Source organism: Podarcis muralis, chromosome 15, assembly GCF_964188315.1.
Source record: "Podarcis muralis chromosome 15, rPodMur119.hap1.1, whole genome shotgun sequence".
NCBI lineage: Eukaryota > Metazoa > Chordata > Lepidosauria > Squamata > Lacertidae > Podarcis > Podarcis muralis.
Genome location: NC_135669.1, coordinates 23,701,899 through 23,725,812, shown reverse-complemented (window position 1 = coordinate 23,725,812; position 23,914 = coordinate 23,701,899). Strand labels below are relative to the sequence as shown.

Below are 23,914 nucleotides of genomic sequence, written 5' to 3'. Positions count from 1 at the left end.
GACTGCATTGCCGAACTTTGATCCTGCAAAGAAATCAGGATCAATGCACAATAAATAGATGATATCATCTCTTTGAGCAAACAAACCAGGCTAAATGTTCAACGAACAGTAAGATAGATAGATAAACTTTGATTTTTCACTTCTGCACGTAAACAGAATTGCATGGAAGCAGTAGAATGATCTCCACCACTTAGCAAATCAACAGCAACCAGCTTACCAAGAAATCACATGTGTACCGCAATAACTTATTACTTGGTAAATGACCGTCTTGTCATTCACTCTTCTCAGTATATGTGATTAAAATCAGGCTCAGACAAATAAAGGAGAAGGAGAATAGGTCTCAGCAGCCACTAGCCATGAAAGCTAAATGGAACGTCCATATAAAAACAGAGTATACCTCAGAAGCCAGGAGGGTTGCTACCTTCATGGTCTGCTGGATACAGGTCAATACCAGATACAGGTCTTTGGACTAAACAGATTTTTGCCTGATCCGGTAGGGCTCATTTTAGGTTTGTCCTTATATTTTTAACACGTCCTGACCGAAAACAGAAGTGCAGGAATGCCTGTATATTAAAATGCAAATGCTTTACCTTGCATGGCTGCAGTTTTCCTTTCCAGCACCACTTCTGCTTGAAACTTGTGTTTCTTCTCCATCAGAGACTTCTTTTCCTCCTCCACTTAGACATTTTTCCTCCAGGCTGTCTTCATCTAAGCTGTTTTCGTCTAAGCTGTCTTCTTCCAGCTCATCACCAGACTGGCCCACCAACTCTTCACTTTTGTGGATCCGCTTCTGAAGTTCAAGCTGATACTGAATCTCCTGAGCAAGACTTTCAGAATCAGAGTCACTCTGAGACAATCCTTCAGATGCCGTTTCCAAAAAGGAGTAATGGACGTGCGGCCGAACTAAACCATTTTGGGATAATGGGCTCTTTGCGTTCATGGTGCAGGGGGGGGGGAGTTCAGAATGAGCAGAAAAATCCACTTCACGTGTGTGACCCTTCTGTAAAACAAAGTAAGCAATATCCTAATTATTGCTGCCTGCTCTGTTTCTGAGATGGCTTACAATTATATGCAAAAGAGGTGTGTGTGTGGACCATATGATCCCCAAAGACCATTTCAACTCTTCAAATTTCCAATGAAAGAAAAGCCAGCATTTAAAGTAAATTTAGCGTTTTCAAGATTTTACTTTGAAAGCTCAGAACCCCCTGGAATCCTCAAGGTTAAAAATACACACTCAAGAATAGCCATTCTTTAATTTTTAAAAATGTTTTCAAGCTGAAATTTGGAAGGTCTGAAAATCTGAAAGTTGCTTGAAAAATGATCAAGCCTTCTAATGCAACTTGCAATAACAATTAAATAATTGTGTATATTCCAGTCATGTAAACACTGCATGTAAAAAGGGGCATTACAGTCTTGATCTGTGTTTTGTGTTTCCAGCAATGGGCCTGAACTGTTTTTGTAGGCAAAGACTCCTCAGCAATCCCAGTGGCCTTAAGCACAAGTGATCAAATGTTACTACTGCTTTATCTAAGGCTGTGTATAACCCCCTCTGCATCCATTACACGTTCCATCACTGGTTTTGGAAGCATCATACATGGCAGGGGTCCCATCTCACCCTCAGGATTGTGGGTGCTCACCACTGTACATGCAGGTGTGTGCAGGTGATGTCTCATGTCCACGGTGTTGTAGCGACGGTGGCTCCTCTCCCTCCTCCTCCTCCTCTCTGCAGCCACCAAGGCACCCTTTTCTGCAGGGAGGGGCTCAGGCTCAGAAAAGGGTGCCTTGCTTGCTGGCTGCAGAGGGCGGAGCTGGACCGCTTCTGTCTCGGAGGCAGCGCCAATGCTGCCTGCCAGCTTTTTCCATTGACTTTGTGGGTTCCCTGCCCCCACAATTATATGATTGTGGATGCCCAAGCACCCATGGCCCCCTGGAATTAGCTCCTACGGTACACGTCTTAGCCGCAATCCATATCTATCCCACATCTATCCTGTTGTTCCTTGTGAAATTCTGCCTTCTGATGCATCTCCCCCCAAACCAGCCTCAATTTGAATTGAGAAAAGAATGACCTAGCTGCACTTTAAGCTAGTAATGTGCAAACAGCCTAAGGCTGGCACACCTGTGTACGTATTCCCCATTCTGCAACATAGGAGTTAGTAATCCTGCATAAGGACCACTCTGTACTTTCTGGAGTGTAAACAAAAGGAAAGCAGTTACAGATGGGTAGCCGTGTTGGTCTGCCATAGTCAAAACAAAAAAAGAGATCACCTAAGAGATCTACAGCAAACCTTTTTAGAACTAAAATACCCAGCAGATGAAGTTAGACAACAGATCAACAGAGCCAGACTGATACCCAGAGAGAACTTGCTGCAAGACAGACCCAAAAAAGAAAATAACAGAACTCCTCTAGTCATCACATACAGCTCCCAAGTTAAAACAGTACAACGCATCATCAGAGATCTACAACCTCTCCTGGACAATGACAGTTCTCTTTCTCAAGCTCTGGGAGGAAGACCTTTCATTGCCTACAGACAGCCACCCAATCTTAAACAACTCCTAACCCACAATAATACTACAACCAGACTTAACACGGACACTGGCACCAGAGCCTGCAATAAACCCAGATGCCAACTTTGCTGCCACATACACCCGGACAACACCATTACTGGCCCCAACAACATCACACACACCATCTCTGGACTATTTAATTGCTCATCGTCTAACATTGTGTATGCCATCAAATGCCAACAGTGTCCTTCAGCTCTCTATATTGGACAAACAGGCCAAACCTTACGCCAAAGAATAAACGGACATAAATCTGACATCAAGAATCACAAGACAGAGAAACCAGTAGGAGAACACTTCAATCTCCCAGGACATTCTATACAAGATCTCAAAGTAGCTGTTTTACTACAAAGGAATTTCAGAAATAGACTGGAAAGAGAAGCTGCTGAATTGCAAATCATTACCAAACTTAAAACCATGGAGACACCTGGACTGAATAAAGACATTGGATTCTTATCTCACTATACATGACAAAGCCATTTTTCACCTTCTCACCCCTTGCTTTTTCCTGTAAGACCTATTGCAGTCGTTAATAGTCGTCAACAGGCTCATCACAGCTATCTGCCAATCACCCATTCCCACCCCCCTCTGAGTAATACCCCTCCCCACCTTCTCACTATATAGAAGGATCTGGCAACTTCTGTTTCAGTGTATCTGAAGAAGTGTGCATGCACACGAAAGCTCATACCAAGAACTAACTTAGTTGGTCTTTAAGGTGCTACTAAAAGGAAAGCAGTATGTGGTTCTGACCACATTCCTCTCTTTTTCGATGGGGGGTGGGGGAACAATGCCATTAGATCAGAAGCAGAAGTGTAAATTGATGATCCTAAGGCAGGAGTAGACAACCTAAGGCCCATGAGCCGGATGTGGCCCAATCGCCTTCTCAATCCGGCCCAAGGATGGTCCGGGAATCAGCATATCAGCATGTTTTTACATGAGTAGAATGTGCCCTTTTGTTTAAAATGTATCTCTGGGTTATTTATGGAGCATAGGAATTCATTCATTCTCCCCCCCCCCCCCAATATATAGTCCAACCCACCACATGCTCTGAGGGACAGTGAACCGGCCCACGGCTGAAAAAGGTTGCTGACCCCTATCATAAGGTCTCCTTGCCTGGAAAAAGGGTACTAAAGATCTATTTGGTCTCGGGACACAACACAAATGGAATAAAGAAGACACCACATATGTGGGGTCAGGATGAGAGGGGGTAGTCTATAGCCAAGCCTTTGCTTCTTGCAATCATTTAAGCAGCTGGTATCATAAGTTATAACAACAAATTTAAATATATTGATATCTATTTATTACTATTAACTGCGTGCCTTAAGCACACCTGTCTTCCAGGGCAGCTAACTCAACAAGGCAAAACAGCAACAGCCCAATACAAGCCACCACTGCAAAACCATAAGCACAGACAAACTTTTAAACACACATCTTTCTCCCTGCGGATCTGTGATAAACCCTTTGAGTCAAACTGGCCCCTCCAAACTTGGAGGGGTGGGTGTCCTCTGAGCTGCTCATCGCCCTACTCCCACCTCTAGATTCATTTAATAGCTGCATGACTGGCAGAAATTCAACCGGGGAGGCGTTTTCCGCCACTGCATCCAGGAGAAGCTGCTGCACCTGTTGGACTCTCTGCACCTCCAGCAGCTGGCCAAAGGGAGCAGGACTTCGGAAGAGGTGCAGTTCTTGTTCCTCATTGACATCATGCTGGAAAATGCCCACCCCCTTTCCTTCCTGTCTCCTCTCGAGTGATACCTGCCTGCTTCCCCCCACCCCACCCGAACCCCTTTCCCTTTCTGCTCCCCAACTACCTTTCAGCAGCGACGCCGCAGGCTATTCACAGAGCTACTCTCCGCAGCTCCCGCTGCGCCACTAGCGCCACGTCTCCATAGCAACGGTACACAGATACACAGACCTTCGCCGCCCCGCCCTTTCTGCTCTTTCTGGGCAGCTACCAATCCTCCGTAACGGGGGGGGGGAGAGGGGGAGAGACCAACGTGGTCAGGGCGGAATGGTACCTTCCGGCCCAAGATTGCGGAGGACGCTGAGGATGCTCAGCTGACTATTGGGCGACTTTTGTCTCTGCGGATCAAGATAAGCTGGTGGCAGCGGAGAATTTTAAACATCTGGCAACTGAAAATTGAAATAAGCAGCCACGATGATGCATTCTATGTTTTAAGTTGGATAGTTTTTAATTTTCGTCTGCTTGTGTTTATATATGTATGCGTTTTGTGCACAAACCCTTATAGTTGGCAGCGGATACAGATATTTCTCTTGGCAGAAATGGAAATGGCAGGAGCAGTTCCCTTTCCTCTCTCACAATAGGGAAAAGCCTCGTTTAAAGCCCGCGTGGTGCAGGGCAGACTGGGCTAGTCCAAGATATTTTGCTGCCTGAGGCAGAACAGGAAACGGTGCCCCTTTTCCAAGTCAAGTTAGCACATGAGAACAGAAAACCATGCAAGTGCCTCTTGGTGGGGTTAAAAAGAAAATAGCATTACATTAAATAGCTTAGCAGTTTTTGCCCTTTCATGACACCCAATGTCAGCTACCTTTGTCACCCACCTCATTCTGCCTAACAATAGTGCTGGCCCCAAAGGCAATGAACAGCTTTTGTAGTGGGCTGTGTTCCCACCACAACCCATTGGGCTCAGAGGGTGAATGACTGGCCCAAGGTCACCCAGGGCTTCCAACAAGTTCAAACCACAGTCAGATAAGTCACTTCAGGTCAGCCCTCTGGGTAGTTTCAGTCTTCCCATCTGCAATATGGGGATAATTATTCTGACCTGTACCGCATTGTTGGGAGGGTTTACTGGGAAAATGTGTGAACTGCTTTGTATGCTCCAAAGTGCTAAGTATTGTATTTATTAAGATGCTAGCTCAATCATAACATATACAAGTTGCAGATTCTCAACAGCTTTTGCGGTATGGTTGTCTTTTTATTTACAACACAATTAGCCAAGCTTGAACCCCACGTTTATGAACCAGTTGTTTCCGCTGGTTTGAAATCCTGTTGAAAATGTTGGTTCTGAAGTGTTTTTCACAGAAAGGTGAATATTTAGCCACAGGCTAAATAAAGTGAATGCCGTCCTGTGCCATTGTACATAGTCCAATATTATCAGTAGGGAGTGATGCTCACAGGTCAGTTTCCTTAACGGAAGGCAAATGTTTTTCAAAGACTGATGAATCTTGACTCCCCTCTGAATTCTTCGTTGTCCTCGTGCACGATCCTCCAATTACATATTTCTTACTGATCTTCCAAGGGATAACTGGATAAAAAATTAAAACAAATATATATTGCTCTTGCCCATCATACAGAGTGCTTATTTTGCTGTGTAATATGACATGAAGTTATCTCTGTCAGCCATTACTGAAATCAGAACCTATTCATGTATTTCGAAGCAATCTGGGACCTAAAATTGTATTTATTATTATTTCTTGCAGTTACATCCCACCTTTTTCTCTGAGCAGCTCAAGGTGCTGGACAAGGTTCTCTCCATCCTCATTTAATCCTTGCAACAACAGCCCTGTAAGGTAGGTTAGACTGGCCCAAGGTCACCTAGTCAGTTTCATGGCTGTGTTGGGGATTCAAACCCTGGTCTCCCAAGTCCCAGTCCAACACTGTGACCACTACACTGACCTTGCCACATGGGTTGTCAGGTGCCAAGGACCTTTTAACATCAGGAAGATTCCCTCTCTTGAGAATTCCATTTCGTCCCCTCTCTCTTGCTGCCTTCAGATGAACCCTCCCCTCTTTTTTATTCTTTTAAACTTTTGTTGATTTTACTGATGGCTGTACTGTTGCAAGGTATGACTGTATTGGAATTTATTTCATTGTATCATTTATTCCATCTCCCTTTTAAATTGTAACCCCTCTTTGTGTCCTTTCTGGACATAGGCCTTGAATTGTGGGGTTTGTGGTACAACTTTGTTTTCATGGATGAAATCCAGATCCATTGCTTTGGAACAGTTGTATAAACCGAGAACAAAAATACGATTAGACTTTAATCCGTAGTTGATCCATCAGCTATTACCTTGGTTGCATTTCTTAATTCAAATCATTCCCTCTGCCCCCATCCACACAAACACAAAAATTTCCAAAATTTCCATGCATACCATTTCTATTCTTCTCCTGCCCATGGTTGTCTTCATTTGGCCGAGATTTGTTACTTTCAAGCGTCTGATCCGAAACTTCAGTTTCTACATAGGTGACATTGGAAAGGAAAATAATGAGCAGCAGCACCAGCAGGGGTGTGTGTGTGTGTGTGTGTGTGTGTATGACATTTCTTCACAAAGAGGCAGGGGTCAATTGCAATCTGAAGCCCCACTGAATTCATTGGGATTTACTCCCAGGTAAGTGTGCATAAAGGGACACGGGTGGTGCTGTGGGTTAAACCACAGGGCCTAGGGCTTGCCGATCAGAAGGTCAGCGGTTCAAATCCCCATGACGGGGTGAGCTCCCGTTGCTCAGTCCCTGTTCCTGCCAACCTAGCAGTTTGAAAGCATGAAGTGCAAGTTGATAAATAGGTACCACTGCGGCGGGAAGGAAAACGGTGTTTCCGTGTGCTGCTCTGGTTTCGCCAGAAGCAGCTTAGTCTTGCTGTACGCCGGCTCCCTCGGCTAATAAAGCGAGATGAGCGCCGCAATCCTAGAGTCGTCTGCGACTGGACCTAATAGTTAGGGGTCCCTTTACTTTTACCTTAAGTGTGCATAATGACAGTCCTACCCCCTGCACTGCTTTTGGGAGGGGAGGGGTTGTCAAAGCATCCAGAATGCACACTCTTCATTTGTCGGTCCTCTCTAACCTTTCTTCCATTCTCTGTGTGCCTTCCACAGTTTCACCACAAAAAGCAGGACAATGATGAAGAGAGCAGAAAGTAACACCGTCACAAGGATGGGAAGCAAAAGGCTCGCTCGTTTCACGATTCCTTCGTGTGTAAGATTTGTTCCTGTTAACAAAACAAAACAAACAAAAACAAGAAAAACAAAAATGTGAGTTTTCATGCTTTTGGTACATTGTCCTCTGAGTGTTGCGGATGCATCATATTTCTGTAACAGCCATGGTTCCTTTAGGGGCAATGTTTGATGGATCCCCACCAGTAAACGAGTTAACAACAGTGCATTGGGTTGGTTGCAAAGTTTCTCTTCAGCTGGTAGAACGAGTTTTTGGTCACTTCCAGATGACCCGTCTATTGAGTGTTTCCAAAAAGTTTAGATGTTTTTATTGAGCATTCATTCCAGATGTTGGACTACAACTCCCATAATTCCTGACCATTGGCCAAGCTGGATTGGGTGATGGGAACCCGAGTCCAAAACATATGTAGGGCACCACACTGGCTACCTGTACATCAGGATGTTAACATTTCACTAACTTACCAATTGTGCTCTGAGAATTCAGAGTTGCTGTGTCAGAACCTGGATACGGTGTTTGTGTACTAGAATTTCCTTCTGTCACATTGGATATTTTATCTGATCCTGCTGAATTGAAAAAAAAGAAGGTTTATCCCTTCCTGAGAGGAGTGAATATAGCAATGCTGACATTACAGTGAATAGGTTGAAATAACCTGTATATTTAAGGATTAGCAGCAGAAGTTAATTCCATTTTTCCATTTGGAAACGATTTTTTTAATATTATTTCAGCATACCTTTAGTGGCATAAGAATTCAGGATTGTTGCTCCTCCAGTTGGAGACAGAGTTGGTATACTAAGGTTTTCTTCTGTCGCATTTAATATTTTTTCTGAGCCTGGAGAAAATGAAAAGAGAAGTGTTGTTCCTTTAATTCCCAAGCAAAAATTTAAGAACTCATAAAGAATCCTACTAGCTCAGCCTCAGACCAATGCTCCATCTAGGTCAGCATCCCGTTACCATGATGGCCACTGGGTGCCTCTGGAAATAATAGAATTGTAGAGTTGGAAGGGACCACGAGAGTCACCTACTCCACCCCCCTGCAATGCAGGAAACTTTTGCCTAACATGGGGCTCGAACCCACAACCCAGAGATTAAGAGCCTCATGCCCACAAGCAGGTCATAAAGGCAAAGGCCCTCTCCTGCTGTTGCTTTGTGCTGGTATACTGCCTCTGAACTGGGAGGTTCTGTTTAACCATCTGAACAAATAGGCACCAATAGCTTCAGCCTCCATGAATTTGCCTAATCCACTTTTCAAGACGTCTAGACTGGTAACTATCACCACATCTAAAAGCAACGAACTACCCAATGTTCTGCATCAAGCAAAAGAGTCATTTCTTTTGGTGACCCGAATGTAAAATGCTGCAAGACTGATATTCCAGGAGATGAAGTAAGCTGCATGGGGTTGGGTTAACATCGGAAATCAACTTCATTTTTTAACGTCGGGAAATAATGGTTAAACTGCTTCATCATACCGTTGGTAGCATTAGAATTCAGAGTTGCTGCTGCAGCACTTGTGTGTGGTGTTTGTGTTCCAGGGCTTCCTACTGTAATGTTTAATGCTTTGCCTGGCCCTGTTGAAATAATAAAAAAGAATTTTTAAAAAGTCTTCTTCCTCCTTTTCTTACCCCAGGACCACGGGGGGGGGGGGGGGGGGCTGGTGCCCATTGGGACTGGTTGGGCAGCAGGCTGGGAGGCTGACAGTAGGGGGAGCCAGAGCTAATGACAGTCACAGCAAACCCATTCTAGCTTTGTCCCAAACCTCCTCCTTACTGAGTTTTATATGGTCAGTAGTGAGACTAAGGGCTTCTCCACACTGCCTCTCGTCCCACTGCTTCCCCCCAGGGAACAGCGCTCTTTAGTGCTCAGTCGGAGCAAACAGCAATTCAGGTTTTCTCTGATTTAGCACTAAGGTGTGGGCTTTTCCTATGAAAGGAGGGAGGCAAGGGAAAAACCACTCAGACCTGTGCGTTCTAGACTTGGGACAAGCAGAAGAGTGGGTGAATCCTAAGGAGGAGGAAGTGGACGTCCAGTGCCACCCTCTAGACTGGTTGAATCAGTTGAAGTCCTAATAACATCTCTGAATGAGTTTTCAAAACAACAATTCACAGTGCGAAAACGACCCAGGGAGCCCTTTGCTGCAACCTGGTTTCATAAGGGATGCAGAGATCTCAAAGCACACATCCGGAATATCTTCCACCCACACCGTAAGGACGAAGCCACCCCCCTACCCCCAGAATATTTCAGGTCCCAAAACTTACTGCAGCACCTTATTTTTTTAAAAAGACGGAGATCTGAACATACCAACAAACAATGGGAACAACTCCACTATGTATGCCATAACATCAAATGATGAAAGGAGATTCTGGCCCTTAGTTTCTGGGGCATTTAACACTAATGACTTATCCTCTCCACCTCTTTCGCCTACTGGTTGGTACCATTACTTTTCAAGTGTCTTGCAATGAGGATCATTCCAGTGGGACAGCTTGTTATCATTCTATGCAAATTGATACCCCCCAAGTGGCCCCCAGTTTCATCAGATGAAATAAAAATGTTAATAGGCCAGTAAGGGAAAGCCACTGGCCCAGATGGTATGGGTCCCAATGTTCTTAAACTAGACCCTGACTGGTGGGCTCCCTTGCTGGCCAACCTATTCACAAGGGTAGATAGGACTGGACTTTTTATGCCAGAAGCATGGACAGGCGCAATAATCGTTCCAATATACAAAAAGGGAGAGCGCACATTACCATCCAACTATGGACCAATAATCCTCCTCTCCATAGTGGGGAAGCTATGTGCTAAACATCTTCTGGGAAAGCTTACCCAGGGGATGATTGATTGATTGATTGATTGATTGATTTGCTGGTTGCAAGTAAGAAGTCAGGTAGTTGGGGGCAGACTGAAGTTGGTGGGGCACCCTAATAGACCAGCCTCCACTGTATAGGATGAATGTCAGAAAAGCCCTGACAGATCAGATCAGAAGTTCCACCTAAGCTAGCACCCTATTTTGCACAGTGACACACTGGACCCTCCACAATGACCACAGGCAAAGCTTGAAGAAGCAATGGCCTCCCCCTCCTCCTTTTGTTTCCCATTGGCTAATGCAGCCATCGACAGACCTATCCCCTTCAAGTTGCCCAATGCCCTTTGAAAGCTACCAGTTCCCTCTAATAATGAACACACGTAGTGAGTGCCTATAGGATTAGGACTAAAATGAAGCCATGGGAAAAGGAGTTGGCTGTATCAGCATGCTCTGGTGAACCCTGATATTTGCAGAAGTATAAAAAGCAAAGTTTAAAAAACCAAGCTCTCGAAATAAAACAGCTCACTGCAGACTGAACAGATCGGATTGTCCATGTACAGTGGTACTTCAGTTCTCGAATGTAATCTGTTCCGGAAGACCGTTCAACTTCCGAAACGTTCGAAAACCGAGGCGCAAAGGGCTGGCTGCAAGTTCAATTGAGAAAATTGAAAAACATGCAGCGGAAGCCGTTCAACTTCCGAGGCTCGTTTGAAAATAGAAGCATTTACTTCTGGGTTTTCAGCGTTCGAAAACCGAAACATTCAGCTTCCAAGATGTTCGAAAACCAAGGTACCACTGTATTGGATTTGGGGAGAAAGGCAGGAAAATCAGATAGCATTGGATGAGGAGAATGTAGTGAGTACATCACACTCCACAAAATGGTGGTGGAATATTTTACCTTTATAATGGGGAAGGTTTTCTGGAGTTATCGTACTAACTGCAAGTGTTGTTGGGGTGAAGTCTGTGGTAGGCTCTGGAACACAGAAACATATTTGTTCAGAATTTTCCTCATTTCCTCCATGTATGGTTGTGGTGCATATATTGTCGGATTCCCAACGGCCACCAGCCTCCACCAGCATGGTTGAGGATTAGAAGTCATGATGGGAGCTGCAGCCCAACAAAGTCTGGAGGGAGACAGTTTTTGCATCCCTGATGCAAGGCATTGGAGCATCAACTGTACCCCCAATGGCGAAGGACACAGAACAAGGCCACCTCTCTTCTGCTCTCACATAATATTTGAACTCAGGGTCATTTATAGAACTCACTTTCACAAGAAATGGCAAGGGCAATTACTTTCAGTGGCTTTAAAAGAGGGTTAGCAGAGTTTAGGAATGGCAGAACCTTCACTAGCTATTCTGCACAACAACTAAATGGAGACTCCAGTTTCACTGGCAGTCTACCTCCATGCACCTAGGCTAGGGAGCAAAAATGGAAGAAGGGCTATTTTCTTCACAACTTCCTGGAGGTATCCTGGAGGTTTCTGGTTGGCCACAGAAAGAAAAAGAATGCTGAAAAAAGTTGGGCCTTTGGTTTGAGATTCAGCTGAACTATTATTGCGCTCTCATGTTCTTCTGTTCTTAGTAAGCAACGAGGTTAGCATGGGGCCTGGCAAAATTCTGCCCTGGTTTTACTAATCTAGATTAATAGAACTGTAGAATTGGAAGGGATCCTGAGCACCATCTAGTCCAATAGCAGGAATATGCAGCTGTCCCGTACGGGGATCGAACCTGCAAGTTGGGCATTATCAGCACCCTGCTCTAACCAACTGAGCTAACTTGCTGCCATAATATGGCAGTCCCTCCTTTTTAAAGCAGACTGCCACAATCTGTGCTATTGATTTGCCATTGAATGTATTTTGATGTGAAGAAGACAGAATTTGTGCCTTCTCTCCTCTCGGTATTGCTCTGTCTTGAACGCTGATGGCACAGAGCCACCTCAGCCACACTGTGCACATTTGGCACTTACCATTGTGCCCAAGGTGTAAATTTGCTGTTAAATTTCCTCCTCGGAGAGCTCTGTGACGAATAACACAAGTAACGCCAGACTTCTGGGTGTAGGTGTGGACTGTGAGGGTGCTAGTTGAATTCCATTTCTTCTCTTCCAGCTGGTGTTTCGTATCACCTAAAATGCATTTGGGAATACAAGGAAGGAGATAATTCCTATGGATGGTTTTAAGAAAAGGAATGGCAAGCAATTAAAACTTTTGGAACTTTAGTTGACAGCCAGAGACCTGCCAATTCTCTGTTTTCCTTTCTCCCTCCAACACCTTCCTCTTGCCTTTTCTCCCCCTCCTTCTTCTCTCAGAAATTTCCTGTCTCCAAGCTTGCTTTATTCGGACCCCTTTATAATTTGATCCCTCCTGCAAACAGGCAGGCAGGCAAGCCAGTCACTCTGAGAGTCTCTGGTCCTGATTTGACTACCACAAAATCCCTTGTAGTGCCTTACCATATTGATCTATTCAGAATGAATGGGACATTTGAAATTCTAAAGCTGTCTCAGGCATAGTATCTAGAACAGGGACGGGGAACCTTTTTCAGCCCAAGGGTCACACTCCCTTGTGGGTATCCCTTCAGGGGTAGCATCACAGTAGTGTGTAGGGGCAGTGCCAAAAGTGGGGGAACCACCTGGTACACAGTAGGCTACATTCTGGCTGTGCAAAAGCTGGCATTATCCAGATTTCGAGGACATATTCTATCCAGGCAGAAGCACCAGGAAGAACTTTCTGACAGGAAGAACTGTTTGACAGTGGAATGTTCTCCCTCAGAAGGTTGTGGACTCTCCTTCCTTGGAGGTTTTTAAGCAGAGGTTGGATGGCCATCTGTCATGGATGCTTTAGCTGAGATTTCTGCATTGCAGGGGGTGGGTGGGCTAGGTGATCCTTGAGGTCCCTTCCAACTCTGCAATTTCACAATTCTATGATTCACTCAAGAGAGGGGTGGTGTGAATTGTGCCCAGGGGACAGTGCATGGCCTGAGGGAGAGTGCTGAGGGCCAGGCACAGATGCCTACACAACCACATTTGGCTCCAAATCCAGAGGATCCTTATCCTTGATCTGGAGTGTTAATTTCAACACAAACTCTACCAGCATTTGCTTCTAAAAAAATTATGAAGACCTGGGAGGAAAGTCTTTAAAAATGTATTTGGAAGAGAAAGGGAAAGCAGAAACGGGGAAAAGATTCCTGCATTGCAGGGGGGTTGGATTAGATGACCCTCGTGGTCCCATCCTGATCTACAATTCTATGATTAGTGTATCTGAACGCAGTTATTAAAAGGTGATTTTATAGAATAAAATTTGGTTATTGTGCATGCAAATTTGCTTCAGTGAGACAAGGGCCAACCCATCATTCCTGACCAATGGTTCTAGAATGGTTTTTAAAAGACAAAATACACTGTACAAAGAAAGCAAGTGGAGAGCAAGTTCATACCAAAGAGTTCCATCCCATTGTCCAGCAGCCACGTAATTTGAGGAGAGGGTTTAGCACCCCAGGTGGAGCACCTTAACACCATCTTTTCCTCTTGATCGTGAACTCTGACCCTTGTTGCTTCCAGCAGAGGTCTGGAAGGAGCAGCTGTAAGAAGACAGAATCAGATTTGGAGGTGACAGTCTCCCCACCGCAACTTCATTACGGCAAAGAATGGTTCGCTCCAAATTTTTCAACATCTGCAGATAAGAAATGTTCTCCTAGTGAACAAGCCAAGGATCACAAGTCAACAACAAGCCATGGTTTCTGGCTGGCTGGCAATCCTGATTATGAGGCTGCAACAAACCATTATCCCCAGCAACAGAAAGCCAAGCTTAATTTCAGCTTCCTGGTTGGTTTCTTAACTGCCATTGTAAGAGAACTAGGGAGGTGTTCTGACACCTCTTTTTCTAGAAAAATAGCACTGCTTAGAGGTTTTCTGAAAACTGTGTTATTTAGACAGGCCTTTGAAGTGTGAATGTTCTTTCAACCAAGCCAAATTTATGGGTTTTTATACTGATGTTTTCTTGATGCTTTTCATACCATTGCAACTTGCGTGTGCTGCCACACTGCCTTGTTGCATTTCTTATGAATGTGACCTGTATAAACATTTAAACAAAGAAACAAGTACATTTTAAACTTTTTGCTATTACTTTTAATTTGGCTGTTTTAACCTTTCTTTATCTCTTACTGTTAATTTCAAGTAGCTTTCAATGTTTTCAGTTGCTTTTTAACGGATAATATCAATATTCCTTGTAAACTGGTTTCACTACAATCAAGTGGCATACATTTTTTGTCAAATAAATGAAATCCTGTTCATGCAAAATGAACTGGGGTCAGCCAGCAACTCTGGCATCTTTGGAAGTGCAAATGCAGCCTCTGGTTTTCAGCTCCTGTCTTTGATCCCGGGACAGACAAGGAGTTCGTGGCTCCTGCTCAGCAGCTGTTGGAGGTTCCACTCTGACATCACCCTTCCCATCACTGCGTCATCCACTGAAAGCCTGGAGGCTCACCTAAGACATTGACGTTCACCTGCTTCCTTCCGGTTGGCACCATGTAGTGGAGGCATGTATAGACTCCTTCATCACGCACCGTGACGTTGGAGAGACGGACAGAGAAGTCAGCTGCTGAATGATGGACAAGTGTATACCTTGGATCTCTTATGCCTGCAAGAGAGATAAGCAATAGGGGCAAGTCAGTAAAAGATTGCATAGCAGTGCGTTAGGTTCTGCCTCATTATGAAGGGGAGTAGTGGTCTGTGTTGCAGGGATAAGGGGGCAGAAGGAAGCATGCCTCCACTTTTAATCCAGGAAACCCTGTGCCCCAAGAATCAAAAGTATAGGCAAAACACTCCTGTAAAGTGGCATCTTTAAATACCTACCTACCTATTGATTGATTGATTGATTGATTGATTGATTGCATTTACCATACATCCCACCTTTTTCTCCAAGGTGCTCAAGGTGGTAGACATGGTTCTCCCTCTCCTCATTTAATCCTCAAAACAACCCTGTAAGGTAGGCTCAGCCAGGAGGCAGTGACTGGCCCAAGGTGAGCTTCATGGCCAAGTGGGAATCTGAACCCTGGTCTCCCAGGTCCTAGTTCAGCGCTCTAACCACTGCCCCACACTTGTGGCACATGTTAGAGCCCACCTGAACGAACCGATTGTTGGAAAGAGTGGTGGGCTTTTCCCCTGTTCCTTTTTCAAATGTAGGGGTGGCATAATAAACCCGCTGGAAGGAATTGCTGTATTCACACATCCTAACCACTGCAAAGGGGGCCTTTATTACATTGACTTCCTGCAGGAGTGTGGCTGTGAGTGAACCTGTCAAAACTGAGTTGTGTTGGTGTGTGTGATTCATATCGCTGTTCAGTGGGAAAGTTCACTTGTTTCCTCTTTCCGGTGGAAATGTTATGGGGTCCCTGCCTTCCCCCAGCACCTACCTCGCTGGGTGTTCCTGAAGAAAATCACAAACCCACGTGGGTTCTTCCACTCCACGGCAGATCCGATGTCCCCAGCAACAGCGCAGCGTAGATCCAGATTTTCCCCCTCCACTACAGTTACGTTTTCAATGGGAGCTTCTTGAAAGGACCCTGCAAAAGGAAATGGATTCGTGAAGGGTCGCTCCAAGCCGACAGCTCACTTTGGAGTGAGATAGAACAGCCCTCTCCTGTTTTAAAGAGCTGATATTTCAGTTCAGTCACACACCTTTAAACATGTGTTTAATTTCCACATCTGTGCACACACCACAATGGCGAACTCAGGTGGTGAGTGTCACCAGCATTATAGTCAAACTGGGCCAAATGATCGTGCTCAGGGGAGACTCTGAGGTTAAGTGCAATGAAAACAACAACCAAGAAAAACCACTCAAGAATCACCACCACAATTACAGTGCAGTAAGGGGAGAGCCTGTTCATTTGCCACAGAAAAATGAGTTGCAGCTGGAAAACAAAAAAACCTGAAATGAGTGGTAAGCCCTATGTTGCAATTCACCATTTCAAGCCCTCTGTGACAAAGGTACACAACTCAGGTTGGGTTAGATAAAGGAGCATGCTTTATTTGCACTGAATTAGCCAGGCTGTCTCCTTACCAACGCAACCAAGGAGCATCAGTTCTGCACTGTTTGGGTTAAGTCTGATTCTCAACCTGATTTATCTCACACGGTTGTGGTGACTACTAAAGCAGGCTGCCTTGAGGGATATGATTTCTGACAGAGAAACAAGTAGGACTGCAACAAAATGTCGCAGCGTTGAATGTTCCTGTTCAGAGTTCTAACCTTCTATGCTCCTTCCAGGATACTCCTCCTGTCCTCTCCCTACCCCAGTCATTCATTGCATTTATGTGGCACCTCCAGGCAATTTTCATAGACAAGAAAATGCAAAATACAATTAAATTGCAAGCCCTTAAGACAATAAATAAATGAATAAACAAACAAAACACACAGCAGAAACTTAGCATGAAACTTAGCAGCTCAAACCATTAGCTAGTGTCCCATGAGCAGAGCAGACCACAAACCTTGCTCAATTCCTCACTGGACTGTTGTGTGTGTGTGTGTGGGGGGTGTCTTACCATTATTATGTTTTTTCTTTCTCTAAAGATTGCTTGTGCTTCTGCAAACCTTGGTGCTTTCCCCAAGCCTGCTGATACCTCCCCCGCTTTGTGAGGAAGGGACTGTTTTGGATGCATAAGGATTGCCGCTCATATGATGAAATTGTTAGGGTACATGAGAACCTTCTGAAGCTCTGACTTTAAAGAAAAACATTGCAAACTTCACTGTATCAAGGCAGAGAAAGCTGTGCTTGTGGTTTTCTATGGGACCTTTCTATAACTTCACTGCTTCCTGCCACTAGCATCAGTGGAGGCAAAAACATATCCGTTCAAAAGCTTGAAACTAAAAGAGAAAGGAAGTTTATGTGTGAGTGCGCACAGCCCAGATTCATTTGTGCAAAAAACCCCAAAACTTTCCCATGTGAGGCATTAGAAAATCCAGGGTTATGACAGGCAACCTTAAGTGCTGTGTATATGGCCAAGACCATCAGGGCACCATCAGTCTTCAGCTGGTGGGTTTGAAGAAACCTGCAGCTTGGTCGTAGCTTGATCTACAGTGGATCGCAGCAGTACTACCATACCAATGCATGGTAAAAAAACTTGAGAAGTGGGGCTCCCAAGGTTTGTTTGGGTTCAAGGCAGATCCTGGAACTGAAAAATTGAGGACTTCTGGTCTAGATGGTGGTTGCTGTGATGAGAGATGAGAGGTGGTTGCACATTCTCAGTCCAGAGTGCAGTGAATGCATGCTAAACCCACTTGAATGGCACCAAGCTGCACCTCAGCCTTGTACGCAACATCATTAAACACAGGCTAAATGCAGCACACCATCTTCAACAGGACTCACCTAAAGCTGACCGCCCCTCACAAAGCTTATCTATAAGTTCCAGTTAACACCCATGTAGTCATGTTTTTGTCTTTGTAGAAAAATGACAAACCTAGACAGCATCGTAAAAAGCAGAGACATCACCTTGCCAACAAAGGTCCGTATAGTTAAAGCTATGGTTTTCCCAGTAGTGATGTATGGAAGTGAGAGCTGGACCATAAAGAAGGCTGATTGCCAAAGAATTGATGCTTTTGAATTATGGTGCTGGAGGAGACTCTTGAGAGTCCCATGGACTGCAAGAAGATCAAACACATCCATTCTGAAGGAAATCAGCCCTGAGTGCTCACTGGAAGGACAGATCGTGAAGCTGAGGCTCCAATACTTTGGCCACCTCATGAGAAGAGAAGACTCCCTGGAAAAGACCCTGGTGTTGGGAAAGATTGAGGGCAGAAGGAGAAGGGGACGACAGAGGACCAGATGGTTGGACAGTGTTCTCGAAGCTACCAACATGAGTTTGACCAAACTGCGGGAGGCAGTGGAAGACAGGAGTGCCTGGCATGCTCTGGTCCATGGGGTCACAAAGAGTCGGACACGACTAAACAACTAAACAACAACAACAACAGAAACACCCAGAGCTGCTTCGCAGCCCATTCCCCACCCCAAACAGAGCTAGGTTCTGCATAGGCTTGGGAGAATAAGAGGTGGCTGTTGTCGGTTCGGCTCCCCAATTAGAAGCCTTTTGGTGATGCCTGGATCCTGTCCTCATACATCCAGCCATACCAGACTTACTGGAAAGACAATGCCTTCCCACCCCAGTTCCTGAAAGGAGTGTGGCTTGCCAAGCTTTCCAGCCTGGGGATCTAGTGTTTCCCAGTACAAGCTAATAGGAGGATAAAAAGGTAAAGGGACCCCTGACTGTTAGGTCCCGTCTTGGCTGACTCTGGGGTTGCGGCGCTCATCTCGCTTTATTGGCTGAGGGAGCCGGCGTACAGCTTCAGGGTCATGTGGCCAGCATGACAAAGCAGCTTCTGGCGAACCAGAGCAGCACACAGAAATGCCATTTACCTTCCCGCCAGAGTGGTACCTATTTATCTACTTGCACTTTGATGTGCTTTCGAATTGCTAGGTTGGCAGGAGCAGGGACTGAGCAATGGGAGCTCACCCCATCACGGGGATTTGAACCGCCGACCTTCTGATCGGCAAGTCCTAGGCTCTGTGGTTTAACCCACAGCGCCACCCGTGTCCCTTAATAGGAGGATAAAGCAAGGCTATTATGGGGATGGTAGAGATGGCTTCTAATGAGCAGTCCAGGCCCACAGTGAGGGAGGCAAGCGAGGGGCTATCCCAGCATGGCCTTGCCTGGTGCTCTCCTCTGCAGGTATCAGTGGGATATGCCCGGTAAGGGCCATGTCGGCTGACTGGGCTCCTCCCTGTGCGGGTGGGCAGGTGGTGCAGTGCAATCCTGTTTGGCTCCGATGAGGGCGCACGCGCTCCAGTGGCATCAGCGGCTTGCCCACCCTGGGTACCAGCAACCCACCCTTTGCCACTACAGGCAGGTGAGGCCAGGCTGAGATTGGTGGGGCAGTGAGACTACACACGTGAAATGGATTTTGTATTTAGAAGATGTAACAGAGGCACTGTTTGTAAGGGTGAAAAAAACAGTCAGCTGGAAGAACGGTTTAACGGTAAGTGAAGGACAACAAGTGGACACTAAATAAGAAATTATGCAATTATGGGAGGAAATGATCATTGTTTGCAACAGGAGCGGGAAACCTGATTTGAAGAAATTGTATTGAATTGAAGTAATTCGGTTTCATTTGTAATCATTTGGAAAATTAATAAAAATAATAATTTGAGATTGGTGGGGCAGTACACCATTTGCCCTGATGCACCAGACTCTGCTGCTCAAATTGTCTTTGGGTAAAGGTGGGTATAGGGACGTGGGTGGTGCTGTGGGTTAAACCACAGAGCCCAGGACTTGCCGATCAGAAGGTCGGCGGTTCGAATCCCCGCAACGGGGTGAGCCCCGTTGCTCAGTCCCAGTTCCTGCCAACCTAGCAGTTCGAAAGCACGTCAAAGTGCTTTAGGTACCGCTCTGGTGGGAAGGTAAATGGCGTTTCCGTGCGCTGCTCTGGTTCGCCAGAAGCGGCTTAGTCATGCTGGCCACATGACCTGGAAGCTGTACGCCGGCTCCCTCAGCCAATAAAGCCCAGAGTCGGCCACGAGTGGACCTAATGGTCAGGGGTCCCTTTATCTTTTTTAAAGGTGTGTATAGGTCTGAAAAAGTTGAAGTGTGTCACCCTAGACCATTTCCCAGAATCTTCTGGGTGTCCCGGTGCAGGGATGGCTCTCCCTGAACTTGGCAAGTTTGAACGTCACCCAAATGAGCTCAGAGAACCAGCAGTGGTGTAGTGGTTAGAGCACTGGACTTCGGAGATGAGGGCTGAATCCCTCCTCAGCCATGAAGCTCATTGGATGACCGTAGGCCAGCCTCTCGCTCTCAGCCTACCTCACAGTGCTCTTGTGAGGATAAAATGGGGAGAACTACATACATCACTTGGAGCTGCCCAGAGGAAAAGTGGGATACAAATGCAGTAAATGATAATAATAAATAACTGTTGTGACCTACCTTGTAGCAGCTGCAGCAGCAAAGCCAGCTCAAAGAGTGCCGAGACGAGGGACATGTTGGGACGGTGTCTGCTTCAACGGCAGCCCCCAAGTTGCTACCGAAGAAACTTCCTCTTTGCTTCTGAAGTCAGGGGCCTGCGGCTGGCTCCTCCTTTTCAACAGGCAACCAAGTGCATGTGCCATGACCTCAGCAGTGACAGCATCTGCCCCCTTTCCTCTCTCCCTTCACATCTTTCAGACGGGGGACACTTTCCTCTGTGGCTGAAGTCAAGAAAACTTGTAGCCACTTGTTAGCCTGCTCTAAAATTAACTTTCTATGTGGGCAGTGCTGACATCAGACACCTCTGCTGATTCCTCTCTGAAGGCCAACATGCACTTCATCTTTCCTTGCTGCTTCGTATATGGAAAAGGCAAAACTATCTCACGCAATTTCCAGTTCAGCTTGTTCATTAAGGTGGTTGTGCATACTAGTGTTTACAGTGGTACTTCAGGTTACACATGCTTCAGGTTACAGACTCCGCTAACCCAGAAATAGTGCTTCAGGACAAGAACAGAAATTGGGCTCCGGCGGTGCAGCAGCAGCAGCAGGAGGCCCCATTAGCTAAAGTGGTGCTTCAGCTTAAGAACAGTTTCAGGTTAAGTACAAACCTCTGGAACGAATTAAGTACTTAACCCAAGGTACCACTGTATTTGACGCGGGATGCGGGTGGCGCTGTGGGTAAAAGCCTCAGCGCCTAGGGCTTGTCGATCGAAAGGTCGGCGGTTCGAATCCCCGCGGCGGGGTGCGCTCCCGTTGCTCGGTCCCAGCGCCTGCCAACCTAGCAGTTCGAAAGGACCCCCGGGTGCAAGTCGATAAATAGGGACCGCTTACTGGCGGGAAGGTAAACGGCGTTTCCGTGTGCTGCGCTGGCTTGCCAGATGCAGCTTTGTCACGCTGGCCACGTGACCCGGAAGTGTCTCCGGACAGCGCTGGCCCCTGGCCTCTTAAGTGAGATGGGCGCACAACCCCAGAGTCTGTCAAGACTGGCCCGTATGGGCAGGGGTACCTTTACCTTTACCTTTACCTTTACCACTGTATTTACCAAGCTGCGTTGGCCCGTTGGGATTTCCCCCCCAAGCTGCTTTATCAGAGCTCCATATGGTAGGGTATCCCACAGAAAAGGGATGGCGAGAAATTTGGTTTGGATTTTCACAGGAACCCCTCTCGTTTGCACTTCCTGAAATAACATGTGAATCGAAGAAAAAGCACCGTCCTTTGAAACCCACGCTTCTCCAAATTTTGTGGTGCGGTTCCTCAGCTAAAAAGGGTGAGCAAAAATGCGTCTAGTAAGAGGAAGCATGCATAAAAATGCACATGTTCATGAAAACAACACACAAACCAAAACATCGTACAAAATGGCTTGTAAAATGTGTAGTAGACAAAACTGTGTACGAGAGGAAATGCATACTATCCTGATTACAAATTTTCATCATTTTTAAAAAAATGCATAATGCTGCAGAAATGTGACAAACAAGACGGGAGAAAAAGGGAAAGCAAGAGAAACGGAAAGGAATAGATGCATTTGGCCATCCCAAGTTATGTAATGGAATACACTGGAGAGACAGTGTGGTGTAGTGGTTAGCGTCAGACTAGGACCTGGCAGAGCAGAGTTCCAATCTCCACCCAGCCATGAAACTCTCTTGGTGACTTTGGCCAGTCACCAAGTCAGGGTTGTTGTGAGGATAAAAATGGGGAGGAACAGAACCATGGACACCACTTTGAGCTCCTTGGAGGAAAGGGAGGATATGAAACGTCATGTATAAATGACTAATGCCCTGCCTGTCTTGATCCTGCTACCAGTCAACACTATTGGCTGACTCACAGCAAAATCCTGAACATGTTTACACAGAAGTAAAGTCCTACAGAGCTCAAGGGGGCTTTACTTTCACCTTTCACCTTTCAAATCCGTTCTCAAAAATTGAATGTAACTGTTAAAAAACCCACCCTCCCCTCCCCCTTCTATTTTTCATGTTGAAAGCTTTGAAGTGTCCAAATAAAGGTATGGAGAACTGAGAAGGATGCACAATGGACAAAAGACGTACTTTCCCTGCCTCAGTTTTCTTCCTCAACACAATTTCACATGTTTTGTTTAAAAAGGAGGGGCAGCAATTGAACATGAGAATGAGGTGTGGGGAACAGAAAAAGGAACCAAAATTGCCTTTAAAAAAGTTAAAACCTTCATTTAAAAATGCCCTAGAACTTTCAGATATGTATAATGTTAGGGTGCCCTCAACAGCTAGCGAAACACAGGTGGGGCGGATAAAAGGGGGCTTTACACTCCCGTATGCGCACTTAAGATTGCAACTCCATAGTTATCCATAGATATTATGAGAGGGGTTGAAGAATGTGTCTGTGTCCTGCACTTCCATCTTTTCCACAAAAAATTATCAAGCCCCCCTTAGTTTTAAGAACATAAAAGAACAGCCCTCTTAGACCAGGACAAAGGTTAATCTAGTACAGCATCGTGTTCTCACAGGACTCAACTAGACCCCATATGGGAAGCCTGAAAGAAGTGCCTGAATGCAACAACACTCTCCCCACTTGTGATTCCCAGGCAAATGTCATTCCGAGGCACACTGCTTTCCAATTTAGAGAAGTTTAGGGAAGTTTTTAATATTTAATGCTGTACTGTTTTTAACATTTGATTGGGAGCTGCCCAGAGTGGCTGGGGAAACTCAGCCAGATGGGGGGGTATAAATAATAAATAATAATAATATTATTATTATTATTATTATTATTATTATTATTATTATTATTATTATTATTATTATTCCAGTGCTTCTATTTTTCCTTGCAGAGAAGGTTCTGCTCCACCTTTTGTCAATCTTCCTGCCACCTGCTCCAAAACAGAAATTTGGTGGGAGAACACAACACTTTTGCAGAAGAAACAGCATGATTCAACACTTTCAAGCTTTGTGATTGTGAGAAACTCAGACGGAATACTTTTTATTATTATTGAAATAAATTTTCTAGTGGCAAAAACATGGAAGATGAGCAGTAACACAAAACGTAAGCAGCAATTTTCCCTCTTCTTGGTTTTTTTTTAAAGCATCCTAATGAAATCTTCTGGAGAAGGCAAAAGGTTTTCCCTTGGTATTGTAAAGCGCTTCTATAATTGGAAGTGTGTTACCTTATTAGCACCAATTCCTCTAATGCAAAATCTTTCTCCACTCTGAAAATACTGGAAGTGCCAGTGGTATGGGTGTTATTTTTTTAGAAACCCAACATCTGAGAAGGAAAAGAAAACCTTTAACATCCAAAAATATACTTTTGTACTGTATAATAGTCTTCCTCCCTCTTTGTCCATTTTCTGGAATAGAATTGGCTTTTAAAAATGCACACTCTTCGGCATGCTTTCCCCAAAAGTAAATCCTATGATTTTCAGAGGTGCTACTCCCAAGTTAAGTGTGCATAGGACTGCAACCTAAATAGCCAAGAGAGCAAAAATGTGCACTGATCCAATCATTCCACTGGGAATGGGTCTCGTTTGATGTTATCAATAACATTCCGACAAGACCAGGGAACAAAATGTTCCAATCGCGGCAGCATCTTGATGCATTTTTGACCATTGTATGCTGTTCAAACATACTTTTGTACAGTACATAATTAAGAGTTAACGACTCGCAAGCTATCAGTGCAAAGAACAA

At 45.3% G+C, this 23,914-nt stretch overlaps 2 protein-coding genes across 2 annotated transcripts in view; both read right to left on the bottom strand.

Moving 5' to 3' along the window:
* The window catches only part of JHY (junctional cadherin complex regulator), a 36,155-nt gene extending 31,673 nt beyond the window's left edge, over window positions 1-4,482 (bottom strand). The window contains exons 1-2 of the mRNA XM_028708663.2: window positions 4,374-4,482; window positions 591-1,000 (exon numbers count right to left, since the gene is read on the bottom strand). Coding sequence (XP_028564496.2) covers window positions 591-940 — 350 coding nt within the window. The 5' untranslated portion in view covers window positions 941-1,000; window positions 4,374-4,482. The remainder of the gene's footprint in view (window positions 1-590; window positions 1,001-4,373) is intronic.
* Window positions 4,483-5,275: 793 nt separating this feature from the next.
* Window positions 5,276-20,773, bottom strand: CRTAM (cytotoxic and regulatory T cell molecule). The gene is made up of 12 exons (XM_028708880.2): window positions 20,229-20,773; window positions 15,671-15,820; window positions 14,743-14,895; window positions 13,694-13,837; window positions 12,234-12,389; window positions 11,167-11,241; window positions 8,941-9,039; window positions 8,205-8,303; window positions 7,936-8,037; window positions 7,365-7,508; window positions 6,676-6,759; window positions 5,276-5,828 (listed from the first exon to the last, which is right to left on the bottom strand). The coding sequence occupies exons 1-12, from the start codon at window positions 20,281-20,283 to the stop codon at window positions 5,695-5,697; spliced, it is 1,395 nt and encodes a 464-aa protein (XP_028564713.2). The 5' UTR covers window positions 20,284-20,773; the 3' UTR covers window positions 5,276-5,694.
* Between the last annotated feature and the right edge of the window lie 3,141 nt (window positions 20,774-23,914).

Bases quoted from the DNA above. Each gene is read 5' to 3' on its own strand.
- CRTAM (XM_028708880.2), bottom strand. From the start codon at position 20,283: ATGTCCCTCGTCTCGGCACTCTTTGAGCTGGCTTTGCTGCTGCAGCTG. The intron at 9,040-11,166 runs GTAAAATATTCC...TTATTTCAACAG, and splicing joins AAACCTTCCCCATTATAAAG to GGCCAGGCAAAGCATTAAAC. The intron at 6,760-7,364 runs GTTAGAGAGGAC...TCACCTATGTAG, and splicing joins ACACAGAGAATGGAAGAAAG to AAACTGAAGTTTCGGATCAG.